The sequence below is a fragment of the Cyprinus carpio genome, chromosome B23 (assembly GCF_018340385.1).
Source record: "Cyprinus carpio isolate SPL01 chromosome B23, ASM1834038v1, whole genome shotgun sequence".
In the NCBI taxonomy this organism is placed as follows: Eukaryota; Metazoa; Chordata; class Actinopteri; order Cypriniformes; family Cyprinidae; genus Cyprinus; species Cyprinus carpio.
Genome location: NC_056619.1, coordinates 26,758,792 through 26,771,650, shown reverse-complemented (window position 1 = coordinate 26,771,650; position 12,859 = coordinate 26,758,792). Strand labels below are relative to the sequence as shown.

Genomic DNA, 12,859 nt, shown 5'->3' with positions numbered 1-12,859 from the left:
TTCTCTGGAGAAATTAAAAAAGGATACAAACGAGTCAACAATCCAGTCCAGAGCTGAACAATGAATGTGGAGCTGAAGTACAAACATCTGAAAGCAGGAAAACCTCAGTAAAACTATTTCATTTCTCACGATTTCATCTCACTGTTGTTTAGGAGATACACAACCATAAAGTGATGATGACACACACACACACACACACACACACACACACACTGCTGAAGTGGAGGAAAGAACTTTTGAAGATACGTATTGGAATTAAAATCTAAAGACACAAATAATAAGTGTAACAGAATAATCAAAGTGTGTATTTAGTTTTCTTTCCACCTGTATAAACACACACAACAGTGAACAGATGAACACACTCTCTCTTGTTCAGTGCACTTGCCTTTGGGCAAGAAAGAAGGAAACAAACCTGAAAAAGAAACAAACCACAGAAGGGAGTTTTTCTTTCCAGGGAAAGCAAAGATGGGATGGAGCAGAAAGAGAGAGGATCGGTGATATCAGTCTGTCCTGATAAAAGAAGAAACACAAACACACCTGAATCACAACATCTACAGGTAAGAAACTCTGAGTCTTAACTTTACACTGATTATAATATGATTGATTTAGCAGTGTTTATATCACATTATATTAAGCTGATCACTGTTTAACCAGTGAATGTGTGGATTTAGCACATTTTATCTGTTGATATCTGAGTTTATATAGAGAAAAATTACAGAGAAAATAAACAAAAATAAATAAACTTAAAAACTGAACTTAATATCCAGAGATTGATCCAAAGGTGATGGTAATAATAACTCCATAAAGGTTTCCTCACACTTAATTTCCCAAGTGTGTCCTAAGTGTATTTATTTATTAAATAAATGATATGCTATTACATGATCAAAACCTACTTACAACAGCAATGCAATACCAGATCATAATGTGTGTGTGAATTTAACTCTGGAGATTTTAACAGCAGAAACGTGCAGCATAAAACAATACACTGTAAAAAATTATCATATTTCTTAACTGTAAAACACTTAAAATACATGATAACTATATAAACTGTTAGAAATGTAATTTTATAGTTCTTGTTTCATTGTTTCATTCATATAGTAGATTCATTATGTGGGTTTCTCTTTTTAACTGTATCACAATCTGTGTTTTTAAGGTGGTTGTCAGTGTTTTAAAGATTCTACTGTTTCAGTAGGTTAAAATATATCAGTTAATGAAATATTTTTACAAATAATGTACAATAAAAGTTTTTACTGTAAATGCAACTTATCCATAAAACATAAAACCTTGCTGCTGTATTTTTTACTGAAAAGTTCTGGCAACCACAGCTGCTTTTACTGTAAGTTTTATGTATTTTCAGTGTATTTTCACACTGAATCACGACACACGTCAGCTTCAGGAGCTTCATGTGTGTATTTATAACTGATGTAGAATCTAATAAGCAATGATAAAGCAGAAATGACATGATCTGATGTTCTGGATCTGGTCAGATGTTCAGCGTCTGCATCATTTATTGAGACTGATTTCTATTTTTCCCTCAGAAATGGAGAGAATCACATTGATGTCTGTTCTGCTCACAGGTGAGTGAGTGTTTAAATGAGTGCTTGACTAGTACTAGTGCTGATAGTTAGTGTTAGTGCTGTCACAACTAAAAGAGGTTTCAGTCAACTTTCAAGTTCAAGCCGATGCAGAGAATTCCGTTTGTTCACTGAAAATCAAAACACTGGAAATGCACCACATTCATGCGTTTAACTTTAAAATGCACTCAGTGTTCTTCCACTAGAGCTCCACAGTGTCACCAAATCCTGTGGAAACACTGAACGTACAAAAGCACCATTCAGAGCACTTTATCAAACACATACTGAAACTCTGAGCTCTTGAAATACAGTGTGGATATAATGAGTGAGATCTGTGTGAATGTGTCTCTCCTCAGTCGTGCTCAGTTCGTCTCCGCGTCAGTATCACTTTGTGAATCAGAAGAAGATCTGGACTGAAGCTCAGAGATACTGCAGACAGAAATACACAGATCTGGTCACTATCAATAACATGAATGAACAGAATGACATAAAACAGCTCCTAAAGAGAGAGAAGATCAGTGCTGACCGTGTCTGGATTGGGCTGCAGGACACATGGATTTGGTCTCTGAATAACTCTGACTTCTACAGAGGAAAAGAGTCTCAGTTTAGGAAGTGGGGAACAAATCAACCAGATGGAGATGGAGACTGTATTTATATGGACAATGGACAATGGCATGATATAAACTGTAATACAGGAATGCAATTCATCTGCTATAATGGTGAGTTCAGCTGTGTGTTTTATATCTGATTAACTTTGCACTATAAATTAAGCAAATTATCTTCTTTAAAGCTGCTTATAGTTGAATTGAATTGGTTTCTGAGTAATTAATGAACTTTGCAACACTGACACTTATTTTATTTTAAATGCTACAGAAATAAATGTGACTTGATTATGTGATTAAAACAGAAATGTTCTAAAAGACTTGATCATTTCCATCATGAAACACTTTCAGTTTTGAATAATGAACCACAACTGGATTTGTCTTTATGTTCTTGGTAAATGAGAAGAGAAAGAACATGTATTTAATTCTCTAAATCAATATCAGACAAATGTCTTTCTCTTTTAAAGGCAGCAGTAAAGGATTCGTCCCTGTACAGGAGAAAAAGAACTGGACTGATGCTCAGAAACACTGCAGACAGAAACACACAGATCTGGTCAGTGTGAGGAATAAGAGTGAGAATAATCAGATCCAGAACATCATAAACCAGCACCTAACTTCACCTAAACAAGCCTGGATTGGTCTGTACAGATTCTGGGTTTGGTCAGATAACAGCAAATGCATATTCAAACACTGGAAAACTAATGAACCCAACACGAGAGATGGCAGAAACAGCATCTGTGTATCAACTGGTATCAGAGATGAAGGAGGATGGACAGACGAGCTCTGTTCAGAACAGCATCCTTTTGTGTGTTATGATGGTGAGTAGATCAATCATCTGAGCTGCTGTACATCTACATGTCAAACTACAGAAACTCTCTCATCATTACAGTATGACTGCACTATTCCTTTAACCAGCAATTCCCAAACTTTCTGTCAGTGAAAGTACTGAAGTCTTTAAATGAATGTTTCAATAATTTGACAAAACATTCACACATTCATGGTTCTCTGATGTCAGTTACAGGATCACAAGACATGCAGCTAAACAAATAAAATATATAAAAACGAAATGCTCAAAAACACAACTCTCTTCATATGAGTTCTTGTGTGTAAATGCTTCACTTTCTGTTTGTGTTGCAGATAAACTGGTTCTGATCCAAGAGTATAAGACATGGACTGAAGCTCTGAGATACTGCAGAGATAGGGACATGGACCTGGTGTCGGTGGATTCGGAGCAGATGCAGCGGTGGGTGATGAATGTGACCTCGAGCGCTCTCTCCGATCACGTGTGGCTGGGTCTGCGTCAGTCCCGCATACTGGGAGTCTGGTTCTGGGTCAACGGTCACACCATGTGCTACAATCAGTGGGCTTCTGATTACGACACTGGACTGGACGACTGCGATACGACGGTGAGATCCGGAGTCATTCGGACCCGTGATCAGCTCTGGATCAGCCGTCCTGAAACTGAAGAAAACAACTTCATCTGCATCAAGTGAGTGCTGGAGGGTCACTGATTACATGTGATCCAGATTACAAATATTCAGTACTTGTAATTAATTACACTACATTTTAAAGGGGTCATGACATGTTTTTTATTATTATTTTAACATGTTCTTTGAGGTTTACTTATAATGTTAATAAAGTTTTTTGCAAAAAATAAATAAATAACTAAATAAGTAGAAAATTTATTATTTTCAACCCTCTTTCTGAACTTTCAGAAACAGGTTGTTTTTAAGGAGCTGGGGTCTCATTTATAAAACTCTCTCCGTAGATTTCATCCTAAAATTTTACGTAGGCACAAAAGCTAGATTTTGTGTACGCCCAAAAGTTTTCAGATTTATAAAACCATGCACACGCCAGAACCTGTGCAAAAATCTATTTATAAATCCCAGTCAGGTGCGTACGTGCATTTCCACCTCGACTCCTCCCCGAAATCACCGAATATGGAGCTTACAACGCCTAGTGTTACTATGCATAACCTCATCTGCATATCATTTCCATGCAAATTCCCATGCACGTGACCCCATGTTTAACACAGAGACAGTAGGGAAATAGTATCCTTGCTATGTTTTTAGAATACATATACGAAAAATTTCCATAAAAACTAAATGGTTTCAAATAGTTCTTAGATATTTTAGATTATCTCATTCTTTTACACTGGCCAAATACAATTTCAGTTATTTCAAATTAAATGTATGCAGTTTTGCTGATAAGATAAACATATTTTAGCTTTTTTAGTGGAAACCGATAAGCCCATATTTATTACAGTGTTCTGTCTGATTCGGTGTGTCACTGACAAAGTATTGTAAAAAGGAAACATGCAAAACTTACCGTTTTCTCCTAGTTATGTCTTTCAAATACAGTGGAATTTTTCATAATGTTGTTGAGATGACTTTACACGACATTAACACCTCCGTGCAGCTGTGGTTGTACAGTAATCCAGCAGTGTCCACCATAATATCACAGTAAGTGCACATCATTGATCTAGCTAAAATATTTCTCATAACGTGATCTGTAGTTTAGTTTCAAGATTAATTACAGTGCACCTATAGAACTCCTCGCTGTCATTAAAAAATAACATGTCACAGGAAAATTATGTTTATTGTTAATGAAATTATGCAATTATGTTGTTTGTAAAATTATGTAATTTCAGTGTTAATCTCCTTTAATGCGAGTGGGAATAATGTAAATGTGTATATCGACGTGAAAACAGAGTTTAAAATCGTTGTTTACGTCATTAATTTTCTCACTCCATTAAAAATAGTGCGTACGCATGGTAGAGAATGTCCGTAAGGTGCGAACATATTTACGCCATGTTTATTTTTTATAAATCCCGATATGTGCAGAAAAAATTGCGTATGCAGTTTCTATGCCTATTTTATGCATACGCAACGTTTATAAATGAGACCCCTGGTCTTTTAAGGCTTCTTAGTAATCAGCGACTGATATGATTGGCTAACGTCACTGCATAGGAAACAGTATCAACTCCCCCTTGCTATTGCATGATTAGAGTGTTTTGACAACATAATTCAAATTAAACGGTAATTTCCAGACAAAGCATTATGATAATTTTAACCGATACAATATATTGTTTCATGGACTTTTTGTTTGGTTCTCATTGTTTCCTGTGTTTCCTTTCGGTTTGCTTGGTCGTCATGGTTTTTAAGTATGTTCTTATCTGTCACTATAGTAACTGATTATGTTGTTCACCTGTGTCTCATTAATTTCCTTCATTACTGTGTATTTTTTTATTCCTCTCACTTGATCTCCATCTAAGTTTTGATTATCATTCTGAATCCAATTCATAGTCTCTTTTCAGGTTTTTGTTCAAAATGTTATTTCTTTATTTTTTTATGAAATTTACCCATATTAAAGTGTTTAAAAAAAGAATGCATAAAGCTATAATAAAATGTTTTTGTTTACAAGCAGATACCCTGTTTTTTCTTTGGATGTTTTGTATGTTCAGATATTCATGTAACAAAATATATCCAAATTAAAACCTAAATAGGGACATAGTAGTATACTTAAAGTATGATGTAAAGTTCACTTAAAGAAAAGTTATGAGTATACTTGCAGTATAAAACTACTAAACTAGTAGTTTACTGAGACTATACTTGAAAGTGTACAAAGTATTTAATTAGTAAACTGTCAGTATACCTATAAGTTCACTTTTAGTATAATTGCAGTACAAACTACAAACATAGCGGTAAACTAGTTGTGTACTCAAAGTTTGCTACTGTTATACTTAAAGTATACTTAAAAGTACACTTTTATATACTAGAAAGTTAGCCAATTTAGCCCCAAGGAGTATTGAAACAGTGCACTTACAAGTATAAAAACAGAACACTCATATTTGTATAATTGCTACATAAAGTATACTTAAAAATATACTTGAACTTTACTTAAGCATACTTAATAAAATAAACTTGAACTATACTACTTTTTGGTAAGGGTAGTTACTGAATATGTTGTTCACCTCTGTCTCATTAATTTCCTTCATTACTCTGTATTTTTTTATTCCTCTCACTTGACACTGAAGACTATGAATATTTTTGGCTTGATGACAAAGTGGGTGTGATGTTTCTTTGTATAAAATCATCTAATGAAATGCAGTTAGCATCTAATCAGAAGTGCAAGAATATAGTGTTTTATATACATAAAAAGTGCAGAATAAGTGAAGCTATGATTTACAAAATGTACAGTGGGGTTGCTATATAGCTACAGTACTGAGCAGAGTATATACAGAATATAAATAGGAATGCAGTGTAGGATTGTATGTACATAATGAACAGAGCAATGTAGGATTATATATACACATTATGAACAGCAGCAACATGAGAACAGTGGTAATAAATACAGTTGGATGCGTGTGCAAAAGTATTGTTAAAATGAATTCTATGCAAAAACAGTAGTGCAATTATATTTTTATAGAATAGTTTACTGTGCTTTGTACAGTAACAACTTAGTTTACAGTGCGATAACTAGAACAGTGTGCAGTATGTGCAAAATATGAGTAGTGCAAATACATGTATGTAAAGTACTTTGACCAGTGCAGTAATAAAGCAGGTTCAGGTTAGATTGGTGGTGTTGCGTTCAGAAGGGTCACGGCCTCGGGGAAGAAGCTCTTCCTGAGCCTGCTAGTCCGAGAGCGTAGGCTCCTGTAACGTCTGCCAGATGGAAGGAGGGTGAAAAGTCCATGGTTAAGGTGAGAGGCATCCTTGATGATGTTCCTTGCCCTGCCCAGACAGCGCTTATGATAAATGTTCTCAATAGAATTTAACTGGGTGCCTGTGATCCGTTGAGCAGTTTTCACTACCCGCTGGAGTGCTTTGCGGTCAGATGCGGAGCAATTTCTGTACCACACTGAGATGCAGTTTGTGAGTATGCTCTCAATGGTACAGCGGTAGAATTCCACAAGGATCCTGGGATTCAGGTGAATTTCCTTAAGGCTTCGTAAGAAGTAAAGGCGCTGCTGTGCCTTTTTGACCAGGGTGGAGGTGTTAAGGGACCAGGTGAGGGTCATCAGAGATGTGGATGCCAAGGAACTTGAAACTCGACACACGCTCCACTACAGCTCCGTCGATGTATATGGGTGAGTGTGCATGACTCCTAGTCCGCCTGAAGTCCACAATGTTCTCCTTTGTCTTCTGGGTGTTTAATTCCAGATTGTTGGTGGCACACCACACAGCTAGGTGCTGCACCTCATCCCTGTAGGCTGACTCATCGTCGTCCTTGATCAAGACCTACCACCGTGGTGTCATCTGCAAATTTGATTATGGTGTTGGAGCCATAAACAGGAACGCAGTCATGGGTGAATAGGGAGTACAGGAGAGGGCTCAGTACGCAGCCCTGTGGCACGCCGCTGTTCAGGGTGATGATGGAGGAGGAGAGGTTATCTAATTTTAACAGACTCAGGTCTGTTAGTCAAAAAGTCAAGAATCCAGTTGCAGATGGATGTGCTGATTCCAAGCTGGCTGAGCTTGGAGATCAGTTTGGGAGGGATTACAGTATTAAATGCAGAAATGAAATCAATGAACAGCATTCTCACATGTGTGTTTTGACTGTCCAGGTGGGTGAGGGCAGAGTGAAGTGCCGTTGAGATGGCGTCCTCTGTTGATCTATTGCAGCGATAGGCAAATTGAAATGGGTCTAGTGTAGCAGGGAGAAACATGAGAATGGGAAGAACATAGAACAGGTTTAACATGAGAAACATGAAAGACAGGATGGACACGACAGAAAGGTTGAGGCAACCGAAGCCGCACCGCCGCCGGACTGACCACCTTGACAATGGGATAAGGCCCTATAAATTTGGATGCCAACGTACGGGCCGGAACCTGAAGTGGCAGATCTCTGGTAGAGAGCCACACCCTTTGCCCACAAACATACCTGGGTGCCACAGTCCGACAGCGGTCAGCTGGACTGAGGGAACTGTGGCCTCAGCAGCCTGGGAAGGAAACAGAGGGGGTTGATAACCAAGGCAACACATGAACGGGGAAAGCCCAGTCGAGGACACCGGCAAGGAGTTATGGGCATATTCAGCCCAAGTTAGCTGCTGACTCCAGGAGGAGGGGTTATGGGAAGCCAGGCATCGGAGCATCCGCTCGAGATCCTGGTTTGCACGCTCGGTTTGGCCGTTGGTCTGTGGATGGAATCCTGAGGACAGACTGGCGGAGGCACCCAGTCGTCGACAGAATTCCCTCCAAAACTGGGAGACGAACTGGGGCCCCCTGTCAGAGACCACATCCTCCGGAAGACCATGAATCCAGAAGATGTGGTCAATGACCACCCAGGCCATCTCCCTAGCCGAAGGGAGTTTAGGAAGGGGAATGAAGTGAACCGCCTTAGAAAAGCGATCCACAACAGTAAGGACCACAGTATTGCCACTGGATGGAGGGAAACCAGTAACAAAATCCAGGGCAATATGTGACCAGGGGCGGGAAGGAATAGAGCACAAACCTCACAAGCACCCACGAACCGACAGATGTCCTCAGCCATGGCCGGCCACCAAAAATGCTGACGGATGGCTGCCAGCGACCTCCCTCACACCAGGATGACACGTGAGTTTAGAAGAGTGACCCCACTGCAAGACGGCGGTGCGGACTGTATCAGGCACAAATAACAGACCCGCGGGACACCCCATGGGCACCTCAACCTGAGCTAATGCTTGCCTGACCCGGCCCTCGACACCCCAGGTGACGGCCCCCACCACACGGCCCAAAGGCAAAATGGTATCAGGAGGAGACTCGTCAACAGGCACGTCAAACTGCCGGGACAGAGCGTCGGGCTTACCATTCTTAGAACCCGGCCTGTAAGACAACACAAAGTTGAAGCGCCCCAAAAAAACAGTGCCCAACGAGCCTGTCTGGAGTTCAGCCGTTTTGCCGATTGAATATACTCCAGATTTCTATGATCAGTCCACACCAGAAATGGAATTATCGTCCCCTCCAACCAGTGATGCCACTCCCCCAAAGCCAAGCGTACTGCCAGCAGCTCTCTGTTGCCGATGTCATAATTTCGTTCTGAGGGAGAAAGGCGATGAGAAAAATAAGCACAAGGATGCAACTTATTATCATGAGGGGATTTTTGGGAAAGAACTGCTCCGACACCCACCTCTGACGCGTCCACCTCCACCACAAACTGTCTGTTAGGATCCGGTAAAATAAGAATAGGAGCAGTAGTGAACCTGGATTTCAAATTGTCAAAAGCTGCCTGAGTAACACTAGACCAACAAAATTTGGATTTGGTGGAGGTTAACGCTGTCAGAGGGGCCGCCACCTGGCTGAAATTTTCGAATAAAAAAAATGCCTATAGAAATTAGAAAAGCCCAAAAAAAACTGTTGTAAAGCTTTTCTTGAGCCAGGTACCGGCCAGTCAGAGACAGCTCCAACCTTCGCAGGGTCCATGCGAATCCCCTCCGCCGAGATGATCGACCCCAAGAACGAAACCGACTGGGGGTGAAAAGTACACTTCTCCGCCTTCACGAACAATTGATTCTCCAACAACCGCTGAAGCACTCGTCTGACGTGCTGGACGTGCACCTGGAATGATTGAGAAAAAAATGAATATCATCCAGGTACACAAAGACAAAGTCGTTAATCATATCTCTCAGCACGTCATTGACGAGCGCTTGGAAGACGGCTGGGGCATTGGACAGCCCAAAAGGTAAAACGAGATATTTAAAATGCCCAGTGGGCGTGTTAAAGGCCGTCTTCCATTCATCCCCCTCCCTAATCCGAACTAGATAAGCATTGCGTAGATCCAATTTTGTGAAGAACTTTGCACCCCGCAGGACCTCGAAGGCTGTAGACATAAGAGGCAGGGGGTACCTGTTCTTAACAGTTATGTCATTCAGCCCACGACAGTCAATGCAGGGGCGCAAAGAGCCATCCTTCTTCACGAAAAAGAACTCCTGCTGGAGAGGAAGAGGGACGAATCAAACCTGCTGCTAGAGAAACTGATAAATACTTCTCCATGGCCACCCGCTAGGGTGCAGACAAAGAGAAAAGACGTCCGCGAGGAGGAGAAGTGCCGGGAAGAAGATCGATAGCACAATCATACGGTCGTATGGGGAGGAAGAGAGGCAGCTCGGGACCGACTGAAGACCGCACGCAGATTGTGGTACATGCCAGGGATCAGAGAAGATCCACCTCCTCCTCCTGCAACACAGAACAAACAACAGAAGACGGAGCAGACACAAGACAAGCAGCATGACAGCGAGAACTCCAAGAAAGAATTAAATTCTCAGCCCAGTTAATATGTGGGTTATGAAGAGAAAGCCAAGGATGACCTAATAAAATAGAAACAGAAGGGGAGTTAAATAAATAAAATTCTATTTCCTCCCGGTGGTTACCAGAGGTAATTAAACTCACCGGACAGTGATCTGAGTAACTGCCATGAGTTGCTGTCCATTAAGGGAGTGAACGATGAGAGGAGAGGAAAGGGAATGAATGGGCAGGCCATAGTGATGAGCCCATTCAACATCAACAAAATTCCCCTCTGCACCCGAATCAGTTAACACAGAGCATTTAATGACCAAGCCATTCAGTAACACTGAAGCAGAAATGAGAGTACGAGAACCCTCTGATGGAGAAATTGAAGTACCGCCCGCCAGAATTCTCCTGTTTACTGGTGGGCATTGGCTTTTAACGGACAGACGGCTGCAATATGACCATGACCGCCACAATATAAACAAAGCCCCTTTAAAAGTCGCCGTTGTTTCTCCTCAGCAGTAAGACGCATTCTCCCCAGCTGCATAGGCTCAAGGTCAGACGATTCAGGAGCTCGGGAAGCAGAGGAGGAAACAGACGGTTCTGGCCACATCCAGCTGGTATTTCCCCGAACTTTACGCCTCAATTCCATACAGGAATCCAAACGAATAGCGAGATCAATAATATAGTCAAGCAGGTCCGCAGGGTCACGTGCGTAGATCTCGTCCTTAACATCTGCCACTAATCCATCCAAAAAACGAGCCACCAGAGCTGCTGAGTTCCACTCACTTGTAGCTGCAAGAGTCTTATATTCAATAGAATAATCAGCAACTGACCTCTTGCCTGGATGCAGCGAAGCCAATTGCCGGGAAGCCTCTTTGCCAAACACGGATCTGTCAAATACTTTTATCATCTCGGCTTTGAATGATTTAAAGTCATCACAGCACAAAGAGCGCGAGTCCCATATGGCAGTACCCCAGTCGCGGGCACGTCCAGCCAGAAGAGAAATCACGTAAGCCACTCTGGATCTGTCTAATGCACAAGTCTGGGGTTGAAGTGAAAAAACTACTTCACACTGAATAAGAAATGAACGACAATTAGTTGGTTCACCAGCATAAATAGGAGGATTATTAATACGTGGCTCATGACCAGTGGCCTGTTGGGGTGCTGCAGACGAAACATTGAGATCGACGGGCTGAAGATAGTGTAACTTGTCCGAGAGCTCAGTAACTCGTGCAACCAAGGCATCCACGGTGTGACGAGCATGTGAAAGTTCCTCAGCCTGATGATTCAACATCGCTCCCTGATGTTCAACGGCAGCTCGGAGCTGAGCTTCTTCTGCTGGGTCCATAATGGCCAGTGTGTTATGTCAGGTTTCACTGAAATGAAGAACCCAAATGCAGTAGAAATGCAACAAGAGTTTATTAATAAATCGAACTGCTGAATTCCAGATCCACAATCCAAGAACTCAATAGAAGAGATCAGAGTCCAAACAGATACATTCCAGGCGAGTGGTAGTCAGAAACAGGCGATGGTCATTAAAGATGATAGTCCAGGCAGATTCAAAGAGATCCACAAATCTAGATAATAATCCAGAGCAAAAATCCAAAAGTCCCGATGAACAGACCACTGGCCAAGGAGTATTGATAGTCCAGACAGCAGTTGCAATAACTGGGCAGAAAAAAGAAAAACTGAAAAAGAAAAAAAAAATACAAAACTATAACTGATGAACCAAACAAAAAACGCATAAAAAGCGTTAACAACAAAACACACTGGCAAAGACTAAGAGAAAACATGAGATTTAAATAAGGAAAAAATAAATGAGGAAATGACAAACAGCTGTGAATGCATACACGACCGCGCTGATTGCAAAGCGCAATCAGCTGAATGCGGCTGGCACGCGCAAGTGAAAACCAAAACAATCAACACGTGCACGACCATGCTGATCGCAAAATGCGAACAGCTGATCGTGGCTGACACGTGCAAACAGAAACAAAAACAAAGGCTCCTCCAGGAGAAAGAGACAGATCAAACCTGAGCCCTGACATTAACAGTAACATAAGAAAGAGCTATGAACATTTATGTGCTGAAAAAGCTTTCAATCATTCCTAAATGAAAGAAATTACAAGTGTTATAAACTAAACCAACCTTTTAACAGACACTTTTTGGGATATACAGAGTTTAATTCAGATATTTAGTCACATATCTTCACAAACTGACATCATGTGATCTGTATGCTTGTATAATATATAGCCTAGCTAATAATACTTTGAATTAGTTTTTATTTTTCTAGTTTAAAATTTAATTGTAGTAAATCTTTAAGCTTGCATGACATATATTATTCATATTTTGTTTTAGTTTTTATATTTGTATTTTATGTTTTCATTTTAATTCTAATCTTTATTTTTGCATGAGATATACAGGTATGGCTAATCATATTTTGAATTAGGTTTAATTTTTTTTTTTTTCAGTACATTTT

General features: G+C 40.5%; 1 protein-coding gene across 1 annotated transcript in view; it reads left to right on the top strand.

The window, feature by feature from the left end:
• Nucleotides 1-473: 473 nt before the first annotated feature.
• Nucleotides 474-12,859, top strand: part of LOC109069624 (macrophage mannose receptor 1-like) — a 37,353-nt gene continuing 24,967 nt past the window's right edge. Inside the window, exons 1-4 of the mRNA XM_042750626.1 lie at nucleotides 474-557; nucleotides 1,539-1,577; nucleotides 1,931-2,293; nucleotides 2,644-2,994. Coding sequence (XP_042606560.1) covers nucleotides 1,541-1,577; nucleotides 1,931-2,293; nucleotides 2,644-2,994 — 751 coding nt within the window. The 5' untranslated portion in view covers nucleotides 474-557; nucleotides 1,539-1,540. The remainder of the gene's footprint in view (nucleotides 558-1,538; nucleotides 1,578-1,930; nucleotides 2,294-2,643; nucleotides 2,995-12,859) is intronic.